The sequence below is a fragment of the Hemitrygon akajei genome, chromosome 20 (assembly GCF_048418815.1).
Source record: "Hemitrygon akajei chromosome 20, sHemAka1.3, whole genome shotgun sequence".
Lineage (NCBI taxonomy): Eukaryota > Metazoa > Chordata > Chondrichthyes > Myliobatiformes > Dasyatidae > Hemitrygon > Hemitrygon akajei.
Genome location: NC_133143.1, coordinates 54,767,164 through 54,788,010, shown reverse-complemented (window position 1 = coordinate 54,788,010; position 20,847 = coordinate 54,767,164). Strand labels below are relative to the sequence as shown.

The 20,847-nt window shown below is 39.8% G+C and overlaps 1 protein-coding gene and 1 long non-coding RNA gene across 2 annotated transcripts; both read left to right on the top strand.

The window, feature by feature from the left end:
- The first annotated feature begins 9,037 nt into the window (after positions 1–9,037).
- Positions 9,038–14,198, top strand: LOC140713983 (uncharacterized). The gene is made up of 4 exons (XR_012095796.1): positions 9,038–9,181; positions 9,436–9,484; positions 12,426–12,539; positions 14,082–14,198. It is a non-coding gene; the product is annotated as an uncharacterized lncRNA (long non-coding RNA).
- Positions 14,199–14,662: 464 nt separating this feature from the next.
- Positions 14,663–20,773, top strand: LOC140713806 (iroquois-class homeodomain protein irx-4-like). Its single transcript, XM_073024356.1, is given in 9 exon segments — positions 14,663–14,707; positions 15,044–15,113; positions 15,116–15,217; positions 15,220–15,293; positions 16,289–16,334; positions 16,337–16,394; positions 16,933–16,936; positions 17,686–17,998; positions 18,309–20,773. Coding segments are annotated over 9 exon segments (1,461 nt in total). The 3' UTR covers positions 19,058–20,773.
- The last annotated feature ends 74 nt before the right edge of the window (positions 20,774–20,847 follow it).

Below are 20,847 nucleotides of genomic sequence, written 5' to 3'. Positions count from 1 at the left end.
CTATGCACAGATAGTTTCAGGATTTTCCCATATTAGCCTACCCTGAGGCTTATTCCCACTATTGATTTAAGGGTGTGCAAGGTTATAAAGACACTAGACTGGAGGAAAACCTGCCCATTTGGAGGTAACACAAGTTCCCTCTTCATTCCACAGCAGTTTCAAAGAAAACAGACCACCTTCACTACACCCTACCCAGTCTCCCTATATAATAGAGAGTGCCAACAGCCCAAAATATTAAGGCTCTCCACCCCTCAATTTTCCTGGAGCCTGTTCCCCTCAGGATTAATTTAAATTCCACATTGAGGGCTATCCCTTTTCCAAATAGCAGTGTCTCTCAGTGCCTTCCTTCAGGGGGATGCAGACCAGGGCAAAGTTTTGCACTTCAGTAGGACCAACTAGGGTAGGTCATACACAGTGAAGGGTCGGGCACTGAAGAGTGTGATAGAACAAAGGGACCTGGGAATACAGGTCCATAATTCATTGAAAGTGGTGGCAAAAGTAGATAGGGCCATAAAAACAGATTCTGACACCTTGGCCTTCATGTATCAATGTACTGGGTGCAGAAGATGGGATGTTATGTTGAAGTTGTTTAAGATGTTGGTGAGGTCTAATTTGGGGTATTGTGTGCAGTTTTGGTCACCTACCTACAGGAAAGATGTAAGTATGGTTGAATGAGTGTAGACGAAATTGCTGGGTGTTGCTGGGTCCAGAGGACCTGAATTACAAGGATAGATTGAATTGGTTAGAACTGTATTCTTTAGAACGGAGAAGGTTGAGAGGAGATTTGATAGAGGAGTACAAAATTATTGGGGGTATAGATAGGGAAAATGCAAGCAGGCTTTTCCACTGAGGTTGGGTGGATCTACTGCCAGAGGTCATGCCTTAAGGGTGAAAGGTGAGAAGTTTAAGGGGAACATGGGGGGAATCTTCTTCATTTGGTGAGTTGTGAGAGCTGCCAGAGCAAGTGGTGCATGCGAGCTCGATTTCAGCGTTTAAGAGAAGTTCAGATAGGTACATGGATAGAAAGGATATGGAAGGCTATAGGCCCGGTACAGATCACTGGGAATAAGCAGTTGAAATGGTTTTTAACATGGAGTAGATGAGCCAAAGGGCCTGTTTCTGTGCTGTACTTCTCTATGACTCTAATATGCCTATCACCTATTACAATTCAATTTGTGTGATGTCAGGCTCCTGTACCTTCTTGATGGTAGCAACGAGAAGAGGGCACGTCCTGGGTGATGGGGATCGTTAATGATGGACACCTCCTTTTTGAGGCATCGCCTTTTGAAGGTATCCTGGATGTTGGGGAGGCCAGCGCCCATGATGGAGCTGATAGAGTTTGCAACATTCTGCAAGCTTTTCTGATCCAGTGCAGAGTGGCTCCTCCATACCAGATGGCGATGCAACCAGCTGAAATTATTCATTGCTCATTATTCCTACAGTTAGTTTATGAGAATATGCCTATAACCTGGGCAGATTAATGCACTTCCATTCTTCTTTTACCTTCCACTTTCCCGAGATCAATCTTTATCAGATGAAATATGATTCAGATTCTTCTATACTATCAGATGTTAGCGCATCTGATAGTTAGCGTATCTAGTAGTTCCAACAGTAACTATATTAAAATATTTTTTTCTTATGCAGTTCTATGATGGCCAACCTACTGTGGAACAAAATTCAGGGAATTAAACTGTTTATCATTACAGTACTACATTGGGCCATTCAATGTAAAATTCAAATCTGTTTATATTGATTCTCTGGATCAATTGCACCAGTTTCTGCAAGCTCATCAGTGATGCACTATTGCATTCGAGAAAGGCGGACAGATTTACAAGATGTGCTAAATATTACTGTATGTAATAATGTACATCTTTTACGTAAGATTTATTTTTCACTTCAGCTATCCTCATGGCAGTCTACAGAGTTCCTGTTCATCCATCTTGGAATTTTTAACAGTGAAATGTCAGCCAGTATCTGGCATGGAAGCTCATTGTACTTATCCCAATGACAGTCTACCTCACACTCAATGAATGATAACCCTTTTCATTATTGCTAGCCATCTTAAAGATTGTGCTACCAAAATACCACTATAGTTCAAAAATTTCAAAGTAAGTTTCGTATTGAATTGCCAGTATGTCTCCTGTCCCACCAGGGCCTAAACCCCCTTGACTATTGCTACACCACCATTAAAGAGCCACCCCTCCATCGCCCACACTTTGGTAAGTCAGAGCACCAGGCTGAGCTCCTTCTCCCTGCAGACAAACAAAGATGAAACGTGGGAATCCAGTACAGAAAGCTATTCAATGCTGATTTGAGGAAATAGATGAGTTTCTACGCAGTTTTCAGCCCAATTCAGTTTAATAACACCTGAGCAGTGGGTGATGTTTCTGTGCTTCCTCAGTAAAGTGCATTGCCTCACATCGGCCTGTCTGGACAGCTTAGTTATCCGGTGCATAGGTTGCTAGTAGCTTTTATACTATTTTGCTTTCCTTCTCAATATCACATCCATTTATTATCATTTGCAACTTGACTCTAATGTTCAACTATCAAAATGATTAACGTAAAGCATGATTTGTTTAAGGGAGGTACAGAGGGAAGAATGGAATTGATGGAATTTCTGTGATGGAACTTGCATATGTCAAGATGGACCAAATAATCTTCCATATAGTAATATATGGTAAGTAAATAAGAACAAATTCAGCTCTGATCCTTGATCTTCTGATAAATAGATGGTCTTTGATGGAACAACTGTAGGAAAATACGTCAAGGTCTTTCCTTGTTTAGTCGTGTAATAATTGAGCAACACCCACTGCGACTATCTTGGTGTGCTTCTGGGAATGCTTCAATCATTTCCCCAAACCTGCCAATGAACTCTGTGTCCCTTTGATTTTTTGGTGTCATATTCAATCAACTGTTTCCCTGGATCTTAAGGGAAATGACCACTCCTTTTCTCAATTTCTGTTTGAGTCACAGTAATGATGCCATTTCGAGGTCATGTGATGCTTGAGTACACAATAGAACCATCGAAAACTACAGCACAGAAAGCAGGCCATTCGTCCCTTCTAGTCTGTGCTGAAACTTTATTCCGCTAGTCCCATGGATCTGCACCCAGTCCATAACCCTTCAGACCTCTCCCATCCACGTATCTACCCAATTTATTCTTAAAACTTAAGAGTGAGCCCACATTTACCACATCAGATGGCAGCTCATTCCACACTCCCACCACTCTCTGAATGATGAAATTCCCCCTAATGTTTCCCCCTAAACCTTTCCCCTTTCACCCTAAAACCATGTCCTCTCGTATTTATCTCTCCTAATCTAAGTGGAAAGAGCATACTCGCATTTACGCTGTCAATACCCTTCATAATTTTGTAAACCTCTATCAAACCCCCCCTCATTCTTCTACACTCCAAGGAATAACGTCCTAACCTAGAACATAGAACAGTACAGCACAGTACAGCCCTTCAGCCCACAATGTTGTGCCGACCCTCAAACCCTGCCTCCCATATAACCCCCTACCTTAAATTCCTCCATATACCTGTCTAGTAGTCTCTTAAACTTCACTAGTGTATCTGCCTCCATCACTGACTCAGGCAGTGCATTCCACGCACCAACCACTCTCTGAGTGAAAAACCTTCCTCTAATATCCCCCTTGAACTTCCCTCCCCTTACCTTAAAGCCATGTCCTCTTGTACTGAGCAGTGGTGCCCTGGGGAAGAGGCGCTGACTGTCCACTCTGTATATTCCTCTTAATATCTTGTACACCTCTATCATGTCTCCTCTCATCCTCCTTCTCTCCAAAGAGTAAAGCCCTAGCTCCCTTAATCTCTGATCATAATCCATTCTCTCTAAACCAGACAGCATCCTGGTAAATCTCCTTTGTACCCTTTCCAATGCTTCCACATCCTTCCTATAGTGAGGCAACCAGAACTAGACACAGTACTCCAAGTGTGGCCTAACCAGAGTTTTATAGAGCTGCATCATTACATCACGTCTCTTGTTCAATCATTCCCTGTAATTCAACTCTTGAAGACCCAGCAACATCCTAGTAAATTTTCTCTGCACTCTTTCAATCCTACTGATATCCTTCCTATAGTTAGGTGACCAGAACTGTGCACAATACTCCAAATTTGGCCTCACTGATGTCTTATACAACCTCACCATAACATCCCAACTCCTATACTCAATACTTTGATTTATAAATGCCAGGATGCCAAAAGCCTTCTTTACAATCCTGTCTACCTGTGACACCACTTTCAGGGAATTATGTATCTGAGCTCCCAGATCCCTTTGTCCCTCTGCACTTTTCAGTGCCATACCATTTACTGTGTATGTCCTACCTTGATTTGACAATGTTGAGTATTACTGAACAAACTTCTAGAAGTATTGATGATGCTGTTCGTTACTCAGCTGACAACAGGTTAGAGCTCAACCATTACTTGCACATATGGCAAAAATCTGTGTTAACTTATTTTCTGTAAGCTGGTCAGTTGAGAATATGAGTTATAGAAATGATAGAGTGAAATGTGTTTTGGTGTGTAAATTTTAGTTTTATAGGCTCTAAGACTGAAACTGATTAATAATAATAATAATAAGTACTTCATTGATCCTGGGATGGGAAATTACTTCATTACAGCAGCAACATTTAAAAACACATTTAGCAATAATAATTAATAATAATAATAAATATAATAATAATATTAACAAATAATAAAGTACAGAATAATTGTTTAAGGTTGATTTAAACAATTAACTTAGTTAAGTTAATTACAGAATAATTTATTTAAATAATTGTTTAAAACTTTGTTATTGTCGCTATTTTACTAAAAGGATAGATGCTATTAATATTTGATAAGTGTTTTATTATCATCACAGTATAATGTTCTAAGAAATAAATATTATGGTACTTTTATCTATTTGGATGTTTTATTGTGAAACCTCAGATAAGTGTATCATAATTCCAACTGCAGTTAATAAGGCTTTGTTTACCACAGCAAATGCTTACATTAGGTACTTACATTTTGAAATATTTATTTTCTATCCAACACCACCTTGAGTTATGTTATTTGATTCCAGAGCCACCGGAAATAGAAATATTACTTTGTCAGGAGGACAGTTTTAACTGTAGTTATTTGAGGAAAGTGATTACGAGGGGTGTCTTAATTAGCCCTAGGGATCAATGGTGTCAACATACTGGGAGAAATGCAGGCTTGGAATGCAGCTTGTGAGGACAAGCTTTGGGAACTGAAGCTGTGGTGTCAGCTGACTACATCGTAGGTGTACTGTTTGTCATGTGCTGCACCCAAGGGAGTATTGTGGTGAGAACATCCTGATTGAGTTGTTGGTCCATGGATGTTATACCAACGCTCCACTGCCCACAGCAATGATATAAATTGCTGTGTAGAATATATGGGGAATGTGCAAATCAGAGAACTTGTAATTAAGCTAACCTTTGTACAAATGTTGCAGTTACTGAACACAGGATTTGACTACACAATCATGATGTGATGGAGGTTGTTTTGCTATAATAGCAATTATACGTGAGATCACTCCATCAGGATTTTAAAAAGAAGCGATTATAACATATCAAACCAAGCCTAATTATTTAAACTGTAACAACTTTAATTCGGCTCAGCATGGTTCAGGGGCAATGAGAAAAACAATGCCTTCTCAAGAACTTGCCAAGCCTAATTATTTAAACTGTAACAACTTTAATTCGGCTCAGCATGGTTCAGGGCAATGAGAAAAACAATGCCTTCTCAAGAACTTGCATAGAACATCACTGTATATAAGCCAGAATAAGTGCTAATGATTATATGTAACAACAGCAAAGCTGGCTAATGTCAAACTAGGGTTTGATCCTCTGTAAAATAATAGTGTGATATATTAAACAGTTAAATATGTCAGTGGTATTAAACGTTATTCTTATTCTGAACAGTTAAATATTCTGCACCAGTTTTAACAAGTGACTTACTATTCCTTGTTATTATTATGATCTATTAATCTGTTTCACCGTAAGATTTTTCCAGAGATATGCCAAGTGTTGTCAAGTCAGATTCAGATTCAGATTCAGAATAAGGTTTAATACCACTGGCATATGTCATGAAATTTGTTGTTTTGCAGCAGCAGTACATTGCAATACATAGTAATAAAAACTATAAATTACAATAAGTATATTTAAAAAAAGACAATTAAACTAAATAAGTAGTGAAAAAGAGAGGGGAAAAATATTGAGGTACTGTTCGTGTATTCATTGCCCACTCAGATATCTGATGGTAGAGGGGAAGAAGATGTTTCTGAAACGTTGAGTATGTGGCTTCAGGCTCCTGTACCACCTCCTTGATGGTCGAAATGAGAAGAGGCATGTCCTCGGTGATTAGGGCCCTTAATGATGGATGCTACCGTTTTGAGTCATCACCTTTTGAAGATGTCCTGGATACTCATGCCCATGATGGAGCTGGCCAGGTTTGCGACTTTCTGCAGCTTTTTCTGATCCGGTGCAGTGGCTCCTCCATACCAGACAGTGATGTGACCAGTATAATGTTCTCCATGGTTCAGCTGGAAGTTAGAATGCTCTCCACGGTATATCTTTTTTTTTGCATTCCATATACGTTGTAAAGTAGTGGTGATGCCTGCAGGACTACAGAGCTGTTGGATTTAATATTTTGAATAGTATTTATGTCTAGAAACCAACAAATGCCATTTTATATTTCTTTTTTTTAAAATCTGCTATTTACTTCACAGTATAACTTACTCTTATGTAGGCCGAATGGAAGGATAAGCCAGGAAATGTTACTACATAGTGCATGTGTTTGTATATATGTATGTATATCTAACATGTGATTGTGTGTGTGTATATATATATATATATATATATATATATATATATATACACACACATATCTATCCTGAAACTACTCTGAGCTCATGAACCTGTGTCTTCATTTCATCCTTTGTTTTTCAATATAATTACAAGATTTTTTTGCTCTGCGCTTTTAATCTTGTATTACTAATCATGTGCCTACAAGTGAACATTAAATAATTTCTCTAAATTTCCACCAACTGTAGACTCACTTTCGAGAATTCTACAACTCAAGTTCTCAGTATTATTTATTCTTCGTTTTAAATTTTATTATTTGCATGATTTGTCTTCTTTTACATATTTTTGTTTATGTATAGTTTTTCATAAATTCTATTGTATTTCTTTATTTTCCTGTGAATTTTTGCAAGTAAATTAATTTCAAGTAAATGTTGATAATATATTTACTCTGAAATTTACTTTAATAAATAAATGATGGTCTCCCATAATGATCAACTGTTACAGAATGATGTCGTTGCTTTAGTTGATTTAATATAACAATGACTACAATTCCATAAGCAGACAGAATGACCTGTTCTAAATAAACTCCAGCCTTCTTTTTAATTTTTTGACTATATGATACCCACCATATATACAGTACATACATTAACATTTACTGTATGTGACTAGCTAGCAGAGATTTTGCAGCTAAAGATTTTTCTGTTTCAATATTTGCAGAATTAAATTCTTCTGGATATTGACAAATTGAAAACATGGAATGGATCACTCTGCACATTTCAAGATTAATTTACATACTCTGACTTTTTTTAAAAAAAATACTAAAGCCTCCTTTCATGGAGATTTATTCCACACCGACTAGAAAACTATATTCTCAAAATCATTCAAGTTTATACTAAACTAAATTTAATGTCTAAAGTATTAAAAGCTTTCAATAAAATATGTATTTGGTGGAAATGTGTGAAGTTCCACTATCGCAAAAAATGACCCCGAGGTCAATGAGTATCCGGTGCTTCGACTGTGCCAGCATAACAGAAAACGGGGTGTTTCGCGCAGCCTAGTCGTAATTTTGAAGGGGGAATAAAGATCCTGGAATTAGCAATTACTGAGTGGCAGCAGAACGACCATATGACTCCTTTGCATATATGCACTCTACTTCTCACTACTGCTCACGGAGAGCATAGTCAACCTGTCACACGGCTGTAGCAACGCCAGTGATGGCAAGACAGCCATATATACAGTACATACATTAACATTTATGTGACTGGCCAGCAGAGCTTCTGCGGCTAAAGATCTCTCCGTCTCATTTTCTGCAGAATTATAACTACTGACGATAATTGTTATATAGATTTATTCGTGTCTACAAACAAGTAGTTCCATAAAATTCACTTTAAAATGCATTTTACATATCCAACTTAGTATCTCATTAATTGTCCTGATAACTAAGTCTGGCCAGAAAAGAAGGAAAAAATAGATGAAAACTATCAGAAAAACAAAGTCGTCTGCCAATGATAATCCAATCATTTTATTGATTAATGATAATTACTTAAACATAATTCAAAGCTTCAGCACAAATTTATCTTCTAGTTGACATTTTTAAAGAGTTTTTTTTAAAGATGTATTCTCCGCAAACTCGTTTTAATGATTAAACTGCTGACGGCTCTGACAGTTATGAGAAACATTATTGACAGGATTGGTCCGAAGGTAAACGCCGGCGCTGTTTGAATCATGGATTAATAGCTTGACTATATTGTATTGATCTGCCTTGTCTAAATGTCGTTGTTTCTGTCATGAATACCAAGAAAGGAGCCATTGCCGCAATTCCGTTTAACAAGTGCGAGACGCACTGGTGTTTGGGCTCATGGGAGTCTGGAAGGGGGAACCGAGAATCCCACAAAGTTTTCTCCTCTAGTTTTGCTACTCTGGTCAAGAAAAAAAAAAATTCCAGTGCCCCATGCAGCTCTTTTGACGGACCGGCTATGTCGGGGCATAGTTTCAATTCGGAATGTGGAATTTTTTGAGATGGGTGAATGTTAGTAAACGGGCAATCGTGCCTCATATTCGGATCATAGGTGCTCCTCCAAAGGGAATACTTTAAGGAGAGTGAGCCAGGGAGTTGTGCTGCTCCTGTACGTCACGGTTTGACTGGAGTGTTTGTGGAGCTCGGGGCTTCAAACATTTCCCCAACTGTGAAACAGAAAGAGAGTGGGGAATGTCTACATCAGCTCTCCCTTTCTCCTGCTGCAGACACCACCGATAAGATCCGGAGACTTTGCAGGGGCCGTAACGACAACTCAATTTACCTCCTGAAGGTGCAAGAATGCCAATGGAAGCGTACGATCTCTAAACTCCGAGGAGGAACAGGTAAATCATAAACACACAACAAGCAGCCATTTATCTTGTGACTATGCATGCCTGTTCGCTGGTGCTTTTGTAGCTAAGATTATTTTGCAATTAAACATCCTTAAAACTTTTCAATGTAAATGATATTTTGCAAAACATTTATTTCGGGAGGAGTGTAATGATGGTTAAAATGGCATTGGTAAAAATTGGATAATCACGTTCAGTCTTGGGAGATTGTGGAATAAAATGAATGATATTTATCCTGTGTTTTTCAGGTGCGTTCTTTTTGTACCTGAATTCTGAGGGGTTTTTTTGTTTGTCAAGGTAAGATATTCGTCCATCAGTGCCATTCAGCGGGTGAATACTACATTATCAATGCCATTAAGCCTGGATTTGAGGAACGTCATCCATTTAAACAAGAACTGAGTTACAAGTAACAGAAGTTTAAATTATGTTCGCAGGTGTTATACCAGCTTTACAATGAATAGAATCCGCTACGGTGCGGAATTCCTCGATTAAGCGATGCTCACCGTGATGGGAAAGGAACTGAAATTTTTTTTAAAAAAATTAAAACTGTGTTAAGAGTTGGTTGGTTGTAGTGGTGTTTCAACAAAAGTGCGCTGGTGTTGAATCAAGGCTATTTTAAGTTTTAAAAATCATACTGGCTTAGCTAAGTCTGCGCTCAAAATGTGCAAGTTCCTTTATTTAAATGGTCCGCTTGGTTTTAAGTGGCACTATTACTCGAATGCATTTCTGCTTTAGCCCGTACTGGTTACCACGCCGTGAGTAACTTAGTTCCTCCGCTCATTCCTTTGGAATGGGATTGTGCAATAGGCAAAGGAGGAAAGATATCCTAGACAGGGGAAGAGTGAACGGGTGGGAATGGACACTGACGGTTCGCTTTTGCGTTCAGCCCTGTGATGCAGCCCTAAATGAACAACATGTACAGCTCACTTTACTTGTCAGCAAATGTCACATTTGCTTTAAATCTTTAACATGAACAATGCCGACTCAATTTCAGTGGGCTCTTGCCATTCTTTTTATAGTGTAAAGGCATACACTAATGTAACTAAATCTTTCATAAACCAGCCAACCACGCAATGCAAGGGGATTCAGAAAGTGCGCGAGCACTTCCTCAAGTTACCTGTTTGTAAGAATGTTAGGACATCTAAACTTTTGCTTATGCATTGAATACACTTTCTTCAAGCTTGAGACATTTATTTACCTGAAATTATGCCTGGTAGACCACCTAAAGTGGTGATTTTTTAAAGAGTTTTTCCTCTCATATTCAGTGTTCTGCTGCAGGCATGTTAATGCTACAAGCAGGAGGATATAGGGGAAATTTTCTATTTTTAATAGCCGTAAAAACCTTGACTTTCTACAGTAAACAAAAAGTTATAAAATGTTGTTATATATAGCTGATAGTTGTTTAAACTTGCCCTTTGATGCATATTCAACGTCATGAAATATCGTCGAACTCGATTTCAGAGTCAACAGTTTACAAGCATCGTGCTTTTTTTGTACTTGAGTCATTCTCCTTTTATGTAGGAAGGTGTCACTAAATCCCGCCAACCCGCTAATACAGTTTGATATGAAACCACTTGACACGGGTGACCTGCGCTCTGAAATGTGTGTGTGTTCCATTACCAGGAACTCGCTTGCTCATTCGTGCATTGCTAATAGATATTTAATAGGTTTGTGCGAAGTTTAGTAGCCGATCGTATCTTGGAATCTTCGCCAAAGCAATCGCGTTTAAAGAGGAAGAGGGATATATACAAGCGGCATGTGCTTGCAAGAGCTTTTTCCATCTCGTTTCTCTCTGTCTGTCTACTTCAGAGCCTTAATGTGTGGTCTTCAACTAGGAGGGAAATCATTCCCATCACAATTTTAATAAGCACTGATTTTGCTTTTCAGACATTATATAATCTGAACCCAGAGTGTTTGCATTGTAATATTACCCCGCATACAGTATGGACAATTCCTTGCAAAGATATATTGGGAAATAAAACCATCATAAAGCCTATCCAGAGACACCCTTCTGTCCCGCAACTCCCTGAGATTGAGGAGAACCCTCAAAAGCTTTGACATGAGCACCAAGGCGCCCTAATTTCACCCTACCCCAGCCCAGTCTTAACATCTGCCACGAGAAGTTGCATTTCTTTGTTGGACGTTTGACCATTCCAATGCAATGTCCTGCTTGCCGAATTCTGCCTTCACTAAACCTGATGCCGAGCATGTTCTGCTGCCTAATTCCTAGCTGCTCACTACCTGTTCACTCATCATCACCCTGCCCTCTGGTTCCCGCTTGAGCAAAGCCTGAATTTTGACATGATGGCTTTTGCCTCCTCTATGATCGCGCATGGCATCCATCCCATCGCCACAATTTCCCCAAACCTATAACCCTGCCGGGTATTTATGTTCCTCCAACTCTGATCATTACTTCCGCCATTCTCTGCGTTACCTTCCGCTGCCAAGCTCTGGTATTTCTTACCGAAACTTATCAGCCGTCACAACCCCATTTGCCTCTCATTAAGACCTCTCATTGATCAAGTATTTGCTTACCAGTACTAATAACCTCTTTAGGCAGGATGGGGTCAAATGTTACTCCGATGAAACCCCTTGGCTTTGGTTTTACAACCTGGGCCACAAAATCTATAATAATATTGTTTCATATTATACAAATAGAATACACAGTATAAGTGGCTTGTATCTAGTCACAAATATCTGGAAGAGACTTTGATGGCGAAATTCATTAAACATTTAAGGTGTGTGTGTGTGTGTGTGTGTGTGTGTGTGTGTGTGTGTGTGTGTGTGTGTGTGTGTGTGTGTGTGTGTGTGTGTGTGTGTGTGTGTGTGTGTGTGTGTGTGTGTGTGTGTGTGTGTGTGTGTGTGTGTGTGTGTGTGTGTGTGTGTGTGTGTGTTTTCCCTCACATGTATTTTAACAATCCTCTGTCGACTCTAATCGGAGGTAAGTATGGGCTGAGAATATGGGAATGGAAAGGGTGATTATCTGTATACGCAAGCTGTTAATCTATCCTGTAAACATCATAAACAAGTGTGCATCTGCAGAAATATATCCTAGTAATGTTGCAATTAAGGTATGAGCACATTGGGCTGGATTTATGGTTTCCAAGTATGAAAGAAACTTTCCATGCACATATTTAATATTTCTTTAATTGGCTGCTTTAAGAAACTGTCGTTTACTGATTAATTTGCCTAAAGGAGAACGCTATTCTGAAAGTTTAAAAAATAATAATCTTCTCAGTTTTTTACAGATCACATATATCTAATTGGAAGATACGACTGTTTCAACTATTCATCTGCATGATCCTTCATACAGCGTTACGGTCACGGTTTTGCCTGGATATTTTAAATGCTGGTAATTTTCATTATTTTTAAACAGTAAGATAAATATGTCACAATACTGTTTTACAAAGAGTAACTCAATTTGAGAACACGTACTTTCATCTGTAAATAGAAGCAATTATGCAGAAGATATTATATTATGTAGACTATGGTCTCTGGATAGTCATCAATCACCCACTATCGAGCTGTCAAAGCAGGCAGATTCGTTTCTTGGAGGCAGTCTTCCAGCTGGGGAGAATACTAGAACATCATCATTAATTAGAGTGTGACCCCGCGGCTATTCACATGTCTGAACTCATGAACATGCGAGCAAGTCTACACACCATGGGTTTGTACAGAAATCTACTGCAGTACCACCAAAGCAAGACACGGTTTAAGGTGGAGGACACCTTCGTCACATTCCCCTCCAGCAGGTTGGCGGCCATGTGTCTGTCCATCTGCGCTCCTAGACGCAGTCGGATAGAGAGAAAAAAATCCGAAGGGAGATTTAAGACAAGATTTGAAGTTGAATTTTTACAAGATAATAATGTTATGGTGTCCCATGTATTGACAAAATCAGAATAATGTCCTGAGTTTTCTGGTGTTTATTCGGCGACTTACCACTTAAACACACGGGGTAACTTTTAATTCAGATAAAGGGGGACACTTGGCGTTTCATAAATCACTGGCATGACAGTGTTTTGTAAAATCGTATAAATATGCCTGGTTATTTAAAGTTTCCCATAAATCTTGTGCTTTCAAAGCGATCATTTCTATTAGAGGACAGGACAGATCTTACCTATTGCAATTTTATGCTTCGATACACGTTTGAAACCTAACGCTTTACATATAAACACAAGTGTGCTACGTAATATATCAAGAATTGATCTCTTCGCTTCCAGGATATCAGTCTAACTGATTAGCTACTGAGTAGCGAATGCATATGGACGGAAATACTGTGAAGCTCGCGTTGGTTTGCCTGCCGACTTTCATATCCCCTACAACTGCACTGCAATGGGGAGGAACAGAAGCTGCGGTCTGATCAATAATATATTTCTAATCGCATTTGTCTCTTTGCCTAACGATCAAGAACAATTATTAATCCACTAATGTTGTTCGTAATCTGAGTAGCTGTTTGCACGCAGTGTTACGCGATAATAACGTGGTCATCGCTAAAACTGCTAAGTACCATACTGTGCTCAATTGATCCATTATAAGCAACGATATTCGCATAGAGGCTATGATAAACTCAGAGTCCTGTCCTGATGCTCTTAAACTTGAAGCATTTGTGTTCATTTTCACACCGTGGAGTTAGACGGGGTGGGGGATCTTTTTTTTAAACTGTCTTAATCTGACGTCATGCCTACTGATATTAACTAAGTTCACTCGCGGAACACTTTGTATCAGTCTTCGTATCTTTGAGTGGCTATTCCGCGTTGCAAAATGATTCACTTTTCGAGACAAATGCAACATTCAGTAGTCGTGCAGCGACGAGATACACAAATTAGTATCTAGAAGAAAAGTTTTAAACTGTATGTAAATAAATTGAAGTGCCGTCCTGTTTCGTCCTATCAAGCATCTAGGAGCCTCTGCGCTTGCCAATCAATTGGTACCGTGGAACGGAACAAGACTGCAATAGCGTGAAGATCAGTCCTCTCTCTCTCTCTCTCTCTCTCTCTCTCTCTCTCTCTCTCTCTCTCTCTCTCTCTCTCTCTCTCTCTCTCTCTCTCTCTCTCTCTCTCTCTCTCTCTCCCCTCCCATCTCCCCTCCCTCTCCCCCCCTCCCTCCTCTCCCCCTCCCTCCCCCCCCCTCCCCTCTCTCTCTCCCGCCCCTCTCTCTCACTCACACTCTCTCTTTCCCTCCCCCTCTCTCCTTTCTATCGCCCCCATTCTCTCTCACCCCCTCATCTTCTTCTCTCTCTCCCTCCCTCTCTCTCCCTCCCTCTCTCTCTCTCTCTCTCCCTCCCTCCCTCCCTCCTCCTCTCTCTCTCTCTCTCTCTCTCTCTCTCTCTCTCTCTCTCTCATCTCTCTCTCTCTCTCTCTCTCTCTCTCTCTCTCTCTCTCTCTCACACACACACACACACACCCTCCCTCTCCCTCTCTCTCTCTCTCTCTCTCTCTCTCTCTCTCTCTCTCTGAATGTTGGGAGCCCTGGACAATGTCGTACCCGCAGTTCGGATATCCCTACACATCTGCACCTCAGGTATGTCACATCGATCCTTCAATTGCTTTAATCGCAGTCAAGGGGCTAATTGATTACTGGCGATCGTTCCGGCTTTTCAGCACCGCCTCGCCCACAGCGTGATCTTTAACTCACTTCAGTACGGATAAATATGGCATGCCTTAACTTTACGGTGTGGTAATAAATGCATGCTTAATTGTAAGAAGCGAAGTTATTCTGTAAAAACAAAACATACATTCAGTTTAGTATAAAAGAGAATATCCGCATAGGAAGAATATTAAGGAGTCTCGACGTAATATTCAGTGCAATCCCAATCTATATATTTTATTATTATTTGTCTTTTTTTAATAAATATAGTTTCTGATGACCACCAACCCCCTGACTACGTGCTGTGAGTCAAGTGGCAGAACACTGACGGATTCAGGGCTGCTGCCTCTGCACAAACCCCTGTCTATTGTCCCGTGTACGAGAGCAGGCTGTTGGCCACGGCCAGACATGAGCTGAACTCAGCGGCTGCCCTCGGAATGTACGGAGCCCGTATGCCACCAGCCAGGGATATGGCAACTATGTGACCTACGGGGCAGACCCTTCGGCTTTTTATTCACTGGTAAGCACTCCTCTGGTCGTTGTTTTCTTGTCTGCAATTAGGGCTGAGCAGATAAATCACCGTCGGTTCAACGCTAGAAGGTGTTAGTATCAGGTCAGTATGGACTTAAGTTTCAAGGAAAATGAGCATTTGACCAAAATTCGTAAATTACAGTTAACAGCTCCATATTAAAACATTATGGCAGAGCTAAAGTCAAGAACTTGTCGAAAGTAAATTTGAGAATTCCGGAGAATCACCTTATTTCATTTACTGTCGAGCAACGTTCCCCTCGGTCACGCAATATACTACATTTGCCTTACCAAAGAGGTTAAAATGTTTAAATTAATACGTGTTATCTCCATTAATAACATCATGTCTAAAATGTATGTGAGTGATTATATCTGTGAATGTCCAGTTAGATCTTTCTAATTGAAGGCCCTAGTCTTCACTAACAACGCAATGAACCTTAAAAATATATACATTATAAAATATATACAGTGAAGTTCGCTTTGCAACCTAGAAACCATCGTGTTCAATGTATTTTATTCAATTATTTTGGCAAGCAGTTGCTACAAACTTATAAACCTATCCACTTAGTAAAAGAGTTCGATTATGTGAATACAATGCCAGATGTTGCTAGTTTATAACTGGACTAAAATAATTCGATGATGTTGGGCCATTTCCCCAATACAAGAGTTCTTCTGCCATACTCAGCATTTAAACAATTTGCCTTAAAGTTTCGCTGAAGTCCGAAACCAGATTGCACTATGAGAATCTGAAAGAGGCTGCTTTCTTTTTTTATTTTCCAGTATTTGGGACGTTTTGCTAAGCTTGGGATTTAACAAAATGAACGCCCGATTTATCTACTCATAAATGCCAAATAACTATTTTGTTATGGTCATCCTCTGTGTGCAGTTATTCATACTAAATGTTCTGTGATCGAGATCAGCTTAAAGTTTTGAATTAAATAAGCGTGCAGGTAATAAAGTCAAAATGTGCCAACATGTCTCTTACAGAGTCCATTTGACACCAAGGATGCGGCGGGATCTGCGCATGCGGGAATCGCCAGGCTACTGCCTATTACCCATATGATCCTAGCTTGGGACAGTATCAGTATGACAGGTGTGCAAGTAGATTGCTTCTTGGTCCTTTCGTCCTATCAAGTATTTGCACTCATTATAATAATAATTTATAAATCTGTGCCGAAGATATATAGTTTTGTTTCTGGGAGAGGTGCGTTTTCTGAAATTACATAACTTTTATATACTTCAACTGTGCGGCATTAAATGATGACCAGGTTTCTTTCTCTCTGTGAAACTGGATAGGAAATACATCAAAGCACGAAATCATGCCCCGTGAAACTTCCGCTTGTGTTTGTTTTTAATTACTTGTGACCACTGATAATTGGCTTGCACGTTTCCAGCCATCATGTTCCTTATATGGAAACGGCGCATTAAGCTGTTGTTAGTTTCGAAATTGTCAGAAAAAAAAACATTTCCGTCACGCTGGCTGGGATTGGCCTTTTACGGCTGAATTGCATGAGGTATGGAAATGGGTGTGAATGTCTTACTTCAACATAACATTCTGTTCTTGCTCAGCAGGCAAGGGTTATGATTGTACAGTGAACTGTATCCAGCTAATGTGTTCCTACATTACTGAGCAGAGTGAACTGGAGCCTGATTTAAATTTAGGGAAAGTTAGACCCCGAGAAATCTAACTAAAAGAAACGATGACATAACCGTAGCCACCTTCACTTCCTTTACTCACGCTCCATGGCGTTTCCCCTTCGGAATACTCATTTCCCTAGCTTTTTTCTCAGCGGCCCTTAATATTCTATCTTTTTCATTCAATTTAGCTAGAGCCCGTTCAGTCGTTTATTTGATCACGTCGGGGATCAATGTTATATTTCAAGCATCTTTACTCCCCTGCAGTTATCGGACCTAAAGGAATTGGGGTAGTGATCTGAAAGCAAATATGCAGTACATAGGATATTTGCAAGCGCCATGCGAATGGATTTAATTGCTGCAGACTCCTTGAAATTATAGGTGATGAAATTTACCATTTTCTAAACACGGAATAAAGACAGTATGATGGCAGCGATAATGCTCCAACCAAAGACAGTAAAGCAAAAAGCCTTGGTTTACAGAGGGGAAAAAGGTCCACATTGGTGGTGCAGAGAAAAATAAGATCCACACGGTTGGTGCATTCTGTCCTGTATTTTAGTACCTTGATCATATTTGTAGAACGAATTTTCCACCATTTGCCAGTTTGTGACGTGGCAGTTCCCAGTGCAAAGCACTGTGGCACTGCAAAGACTTCAAAGTTCAGAATCCATGTTAGAACCGAATAACTGAATATGGTCTGCACGTTGACACCTTTCCTATTAATTTGGAATTATTTTAACAAATTTTAGGTATGGGCGGTGGATCCAGGGGCCAGGCGCAAAAATGCAACTCGAGAGACCACCAGCACACTAAAAGCCTGGTTGCAGGAGCACAGGAAGAACCCCTACCCCACCAAAGGGGAGAAGATCATGCTGGCCATCATCACCAAGATGACCCTGACCCAAGTCTCCACTTGGTTCGCCAACGCCAGGAGGAGGCTCAAGAAGGAGAACAAGATGACCTGGTCGCCGAGGAATAAATGCGCCGATGACAAAAAACCCTACGACGAGGAAGAAGATGGAAGTCCAAGCCGTAAGACCCCGGAAGATAAGCACAATGATGGTTCGCTATCACTGTTTTCTCTCCGGGTAGACAAATCAGTACACCAGGCATGACGGTGGATCTAAGAGTAATTTGCCGTGTTAGTTATTTTTCACTAAATGGAAAGGCCGACCTTTTGGGGTGAAAAGTCAAGAACCACTTAAGAAAATGCGCAGCTATTTAATGTAAAATATAATTGCCAAGAGTAAAGTCACGTTTAATCTGTTATGTTTAAGGGACGAATATAATACGCTAATTCAGGTCAGTTAGTACACTCTCCTAAGCATTCCATCGCATTATCTTCTCATTCCTCTAACTCTATTTCCGACAGATACCACATGCAAAGACAAAGAGCTGCAGCTGAGTGACCTCGATGACTTTGATGGAATCGAGACAGAAAGTGACGAGTGCGAGCTGAAAGGCCCGTTTCAACAGATGGACAACGGTCAGATCAAGGTTTCAGAATGTCCGGCTGACCAGTGCAAGAAGGTCGCCTTAAAGATACCCTTGCCAGCACCGGGAGATGGCTATTCAGAAAAGGTCAAGAACTGTCTCAAGCGAGTGATGACAAACTCCGAGCAAGATCTAATGGCTGGAGGACAGCGGGGATGTGAATCCAAGTTTTGCTTCCAGCAGCAACAACACAGGCAGCAGATGCTGGACAGCAAGCCCCGGATCTGGTCCCTAGCTCAGACGGCTACTTCGCTGAGCCAAGCCGAGTATCCATCTTGCATGTTGAAACGGCATCAGCAGGCTATCTCATCCTCGCCCCCTTTGGCCTCTATGCCTGCCGGCGTGGTGGACAGGCAAGATTCCCCTGTGACCACCCTAAGGAATTGGGTGGACGGGGTTTTCCACGACCCTCTATTCAGACACAGCACTTTAAACCAGGCACTTAACAACACCACCGTTTCTTGGGCTACCACCAAAGGCACTATCTTGGATACAGAGGCAATGGGGCGCTCTTTGGGAACTCCTACAAATACAATTAAAGGACAGATCCCAGGTTTACCCCAGCAAGAAACTAGTAAGGACATCACAACGTTTCCTAAAACAGGGAACAAAATGTTCTGTTCATAACAAACCAAATAATATGGACTCTTGCTCCGGAGCCTTGTGATGCACTAGGAAGAGGCGAGATGTTCTATTCAGAATCCCAGCCCATCTTTTACTAGACTTTATATATTTCATCACTGTTTAAAACTTTTCACAAAACGGCTGAAGTTATTTTAGGCGCTCTTTAACTCAATAGTGCTGTGTAATTTATTCAGGTCCGTGTGGGAAAGCACGTCTAAACGAAATTATAGACATATCGGTAAGGTTTACAGATGCCAGCGTTTACAGGAGTGGGTAGCTTAGGTTGGAATTCGCAGTCTGCCTGAAAGCATGCAAATATAATTTCCCGAAAATTCCATTTTTGAAAAGAATATTTATGCTATTACCGAGCTCTGCCAATGGATCACTTGCAACACTTGTTAGAACTTTACACCGTTGCACAGTTCTTTAGCTTTAAGAAATACAAGGATATATGTTAAACATATATGCACTGAAATAAATGTGCTCCTTTAGAGGTATCTAACGAGCGTTGTCTGGTTACATTGTGGATGGATAGAATGATTGAATAATGAGTTCAAACAATTTTCCATTTTAAAGTTATAACCCGTCAGATAAAAGTATATTATTCACTTTATCTATTTTTAGATACGATACTATTGAAGTTTTCTTTAACTTTTATTTGATAGAACAGCATGCACTTACTTCACATTAAAAAATATTTTCCAAAAGTACTCCCTGCTTCTTTCCTGGCCAATTACTTCTTAACGTTCTATAATTCCCTTTCGTCCCACTCGGGACGTTTCTTCGTTATACACTCGTTTGTTACAATGATTGCATTTTGCCAGTAGGTCAACTATCTTCAAATCTAAAGTAAGAAGTATATCTTCATCGACTCTGCAAGATTGGATAAATTAAATATTCGTCAGTATTTATGACATGGCTCCGATTGTCAGAAATAATCAAAGTTTGAACCTCTATGTTATGAGTTCAGGTGTAGAGCAATATGCCAGACATCTTGTTCATTCTTCTTAGTGGACCATGCTTTTTTCTCCAATTCGGAAAGGAATTTTTCAAAGGAAACCCAAGTTTTATGCCATAGATCTGACATGGTGGAAGAAATATGCATGGTATGTTATTTCAAAAAGTGTGACAATGTTGTCCCAATGACATTAAACAATGCATAAATTTATCGTATAATTTCAAAACATTTCAAGATCTACTCCACGTTTAAGCAAAAGCTATAGAACTTTTCATGTATTCAAGTGATTGTATTCAATGAATTGTAGTTTGCGGTCAATACACGCATCTCAATACTTGGAACTAAGAGAATGCTGACCAGGAATCATTTTCTATTATTTTTTTCTTTTCAGAAAAAACTTGCGAAATGAATTAACAAAACAAGATAGTACAATGATTTGCACCAACCTTGAAAAGTGTCGTTCTTAGTGTTCAGCAGCAGTCCTAAACCACCGCCACAATACCTCTGTAATTTCCAGTTAAATGGTATATAGTATCTGTAATTTTATAAACAGACTGAAATTTTAATTACGACTGCGAACTCTGTTGTATCAAATCTTAAGTGGCTCGTTTTGAAATTACGACTTAAGAAATGGTCTTTTATTTCTCTCTTAAATTTCAAACCTGCCGATTGTAAATATGGTACATCTGGTGTTAAAAAAAAAGAGCGGACATTATGCACATTCTCCTTAATAAGGAAATAAATTGAATTTGGCTACTGTATTTTAATTGTTGTTCATTAAAATACAAGAGAGGAATCATTTGAAACATATTGCAAATCTATTTAGTCTTGTCTG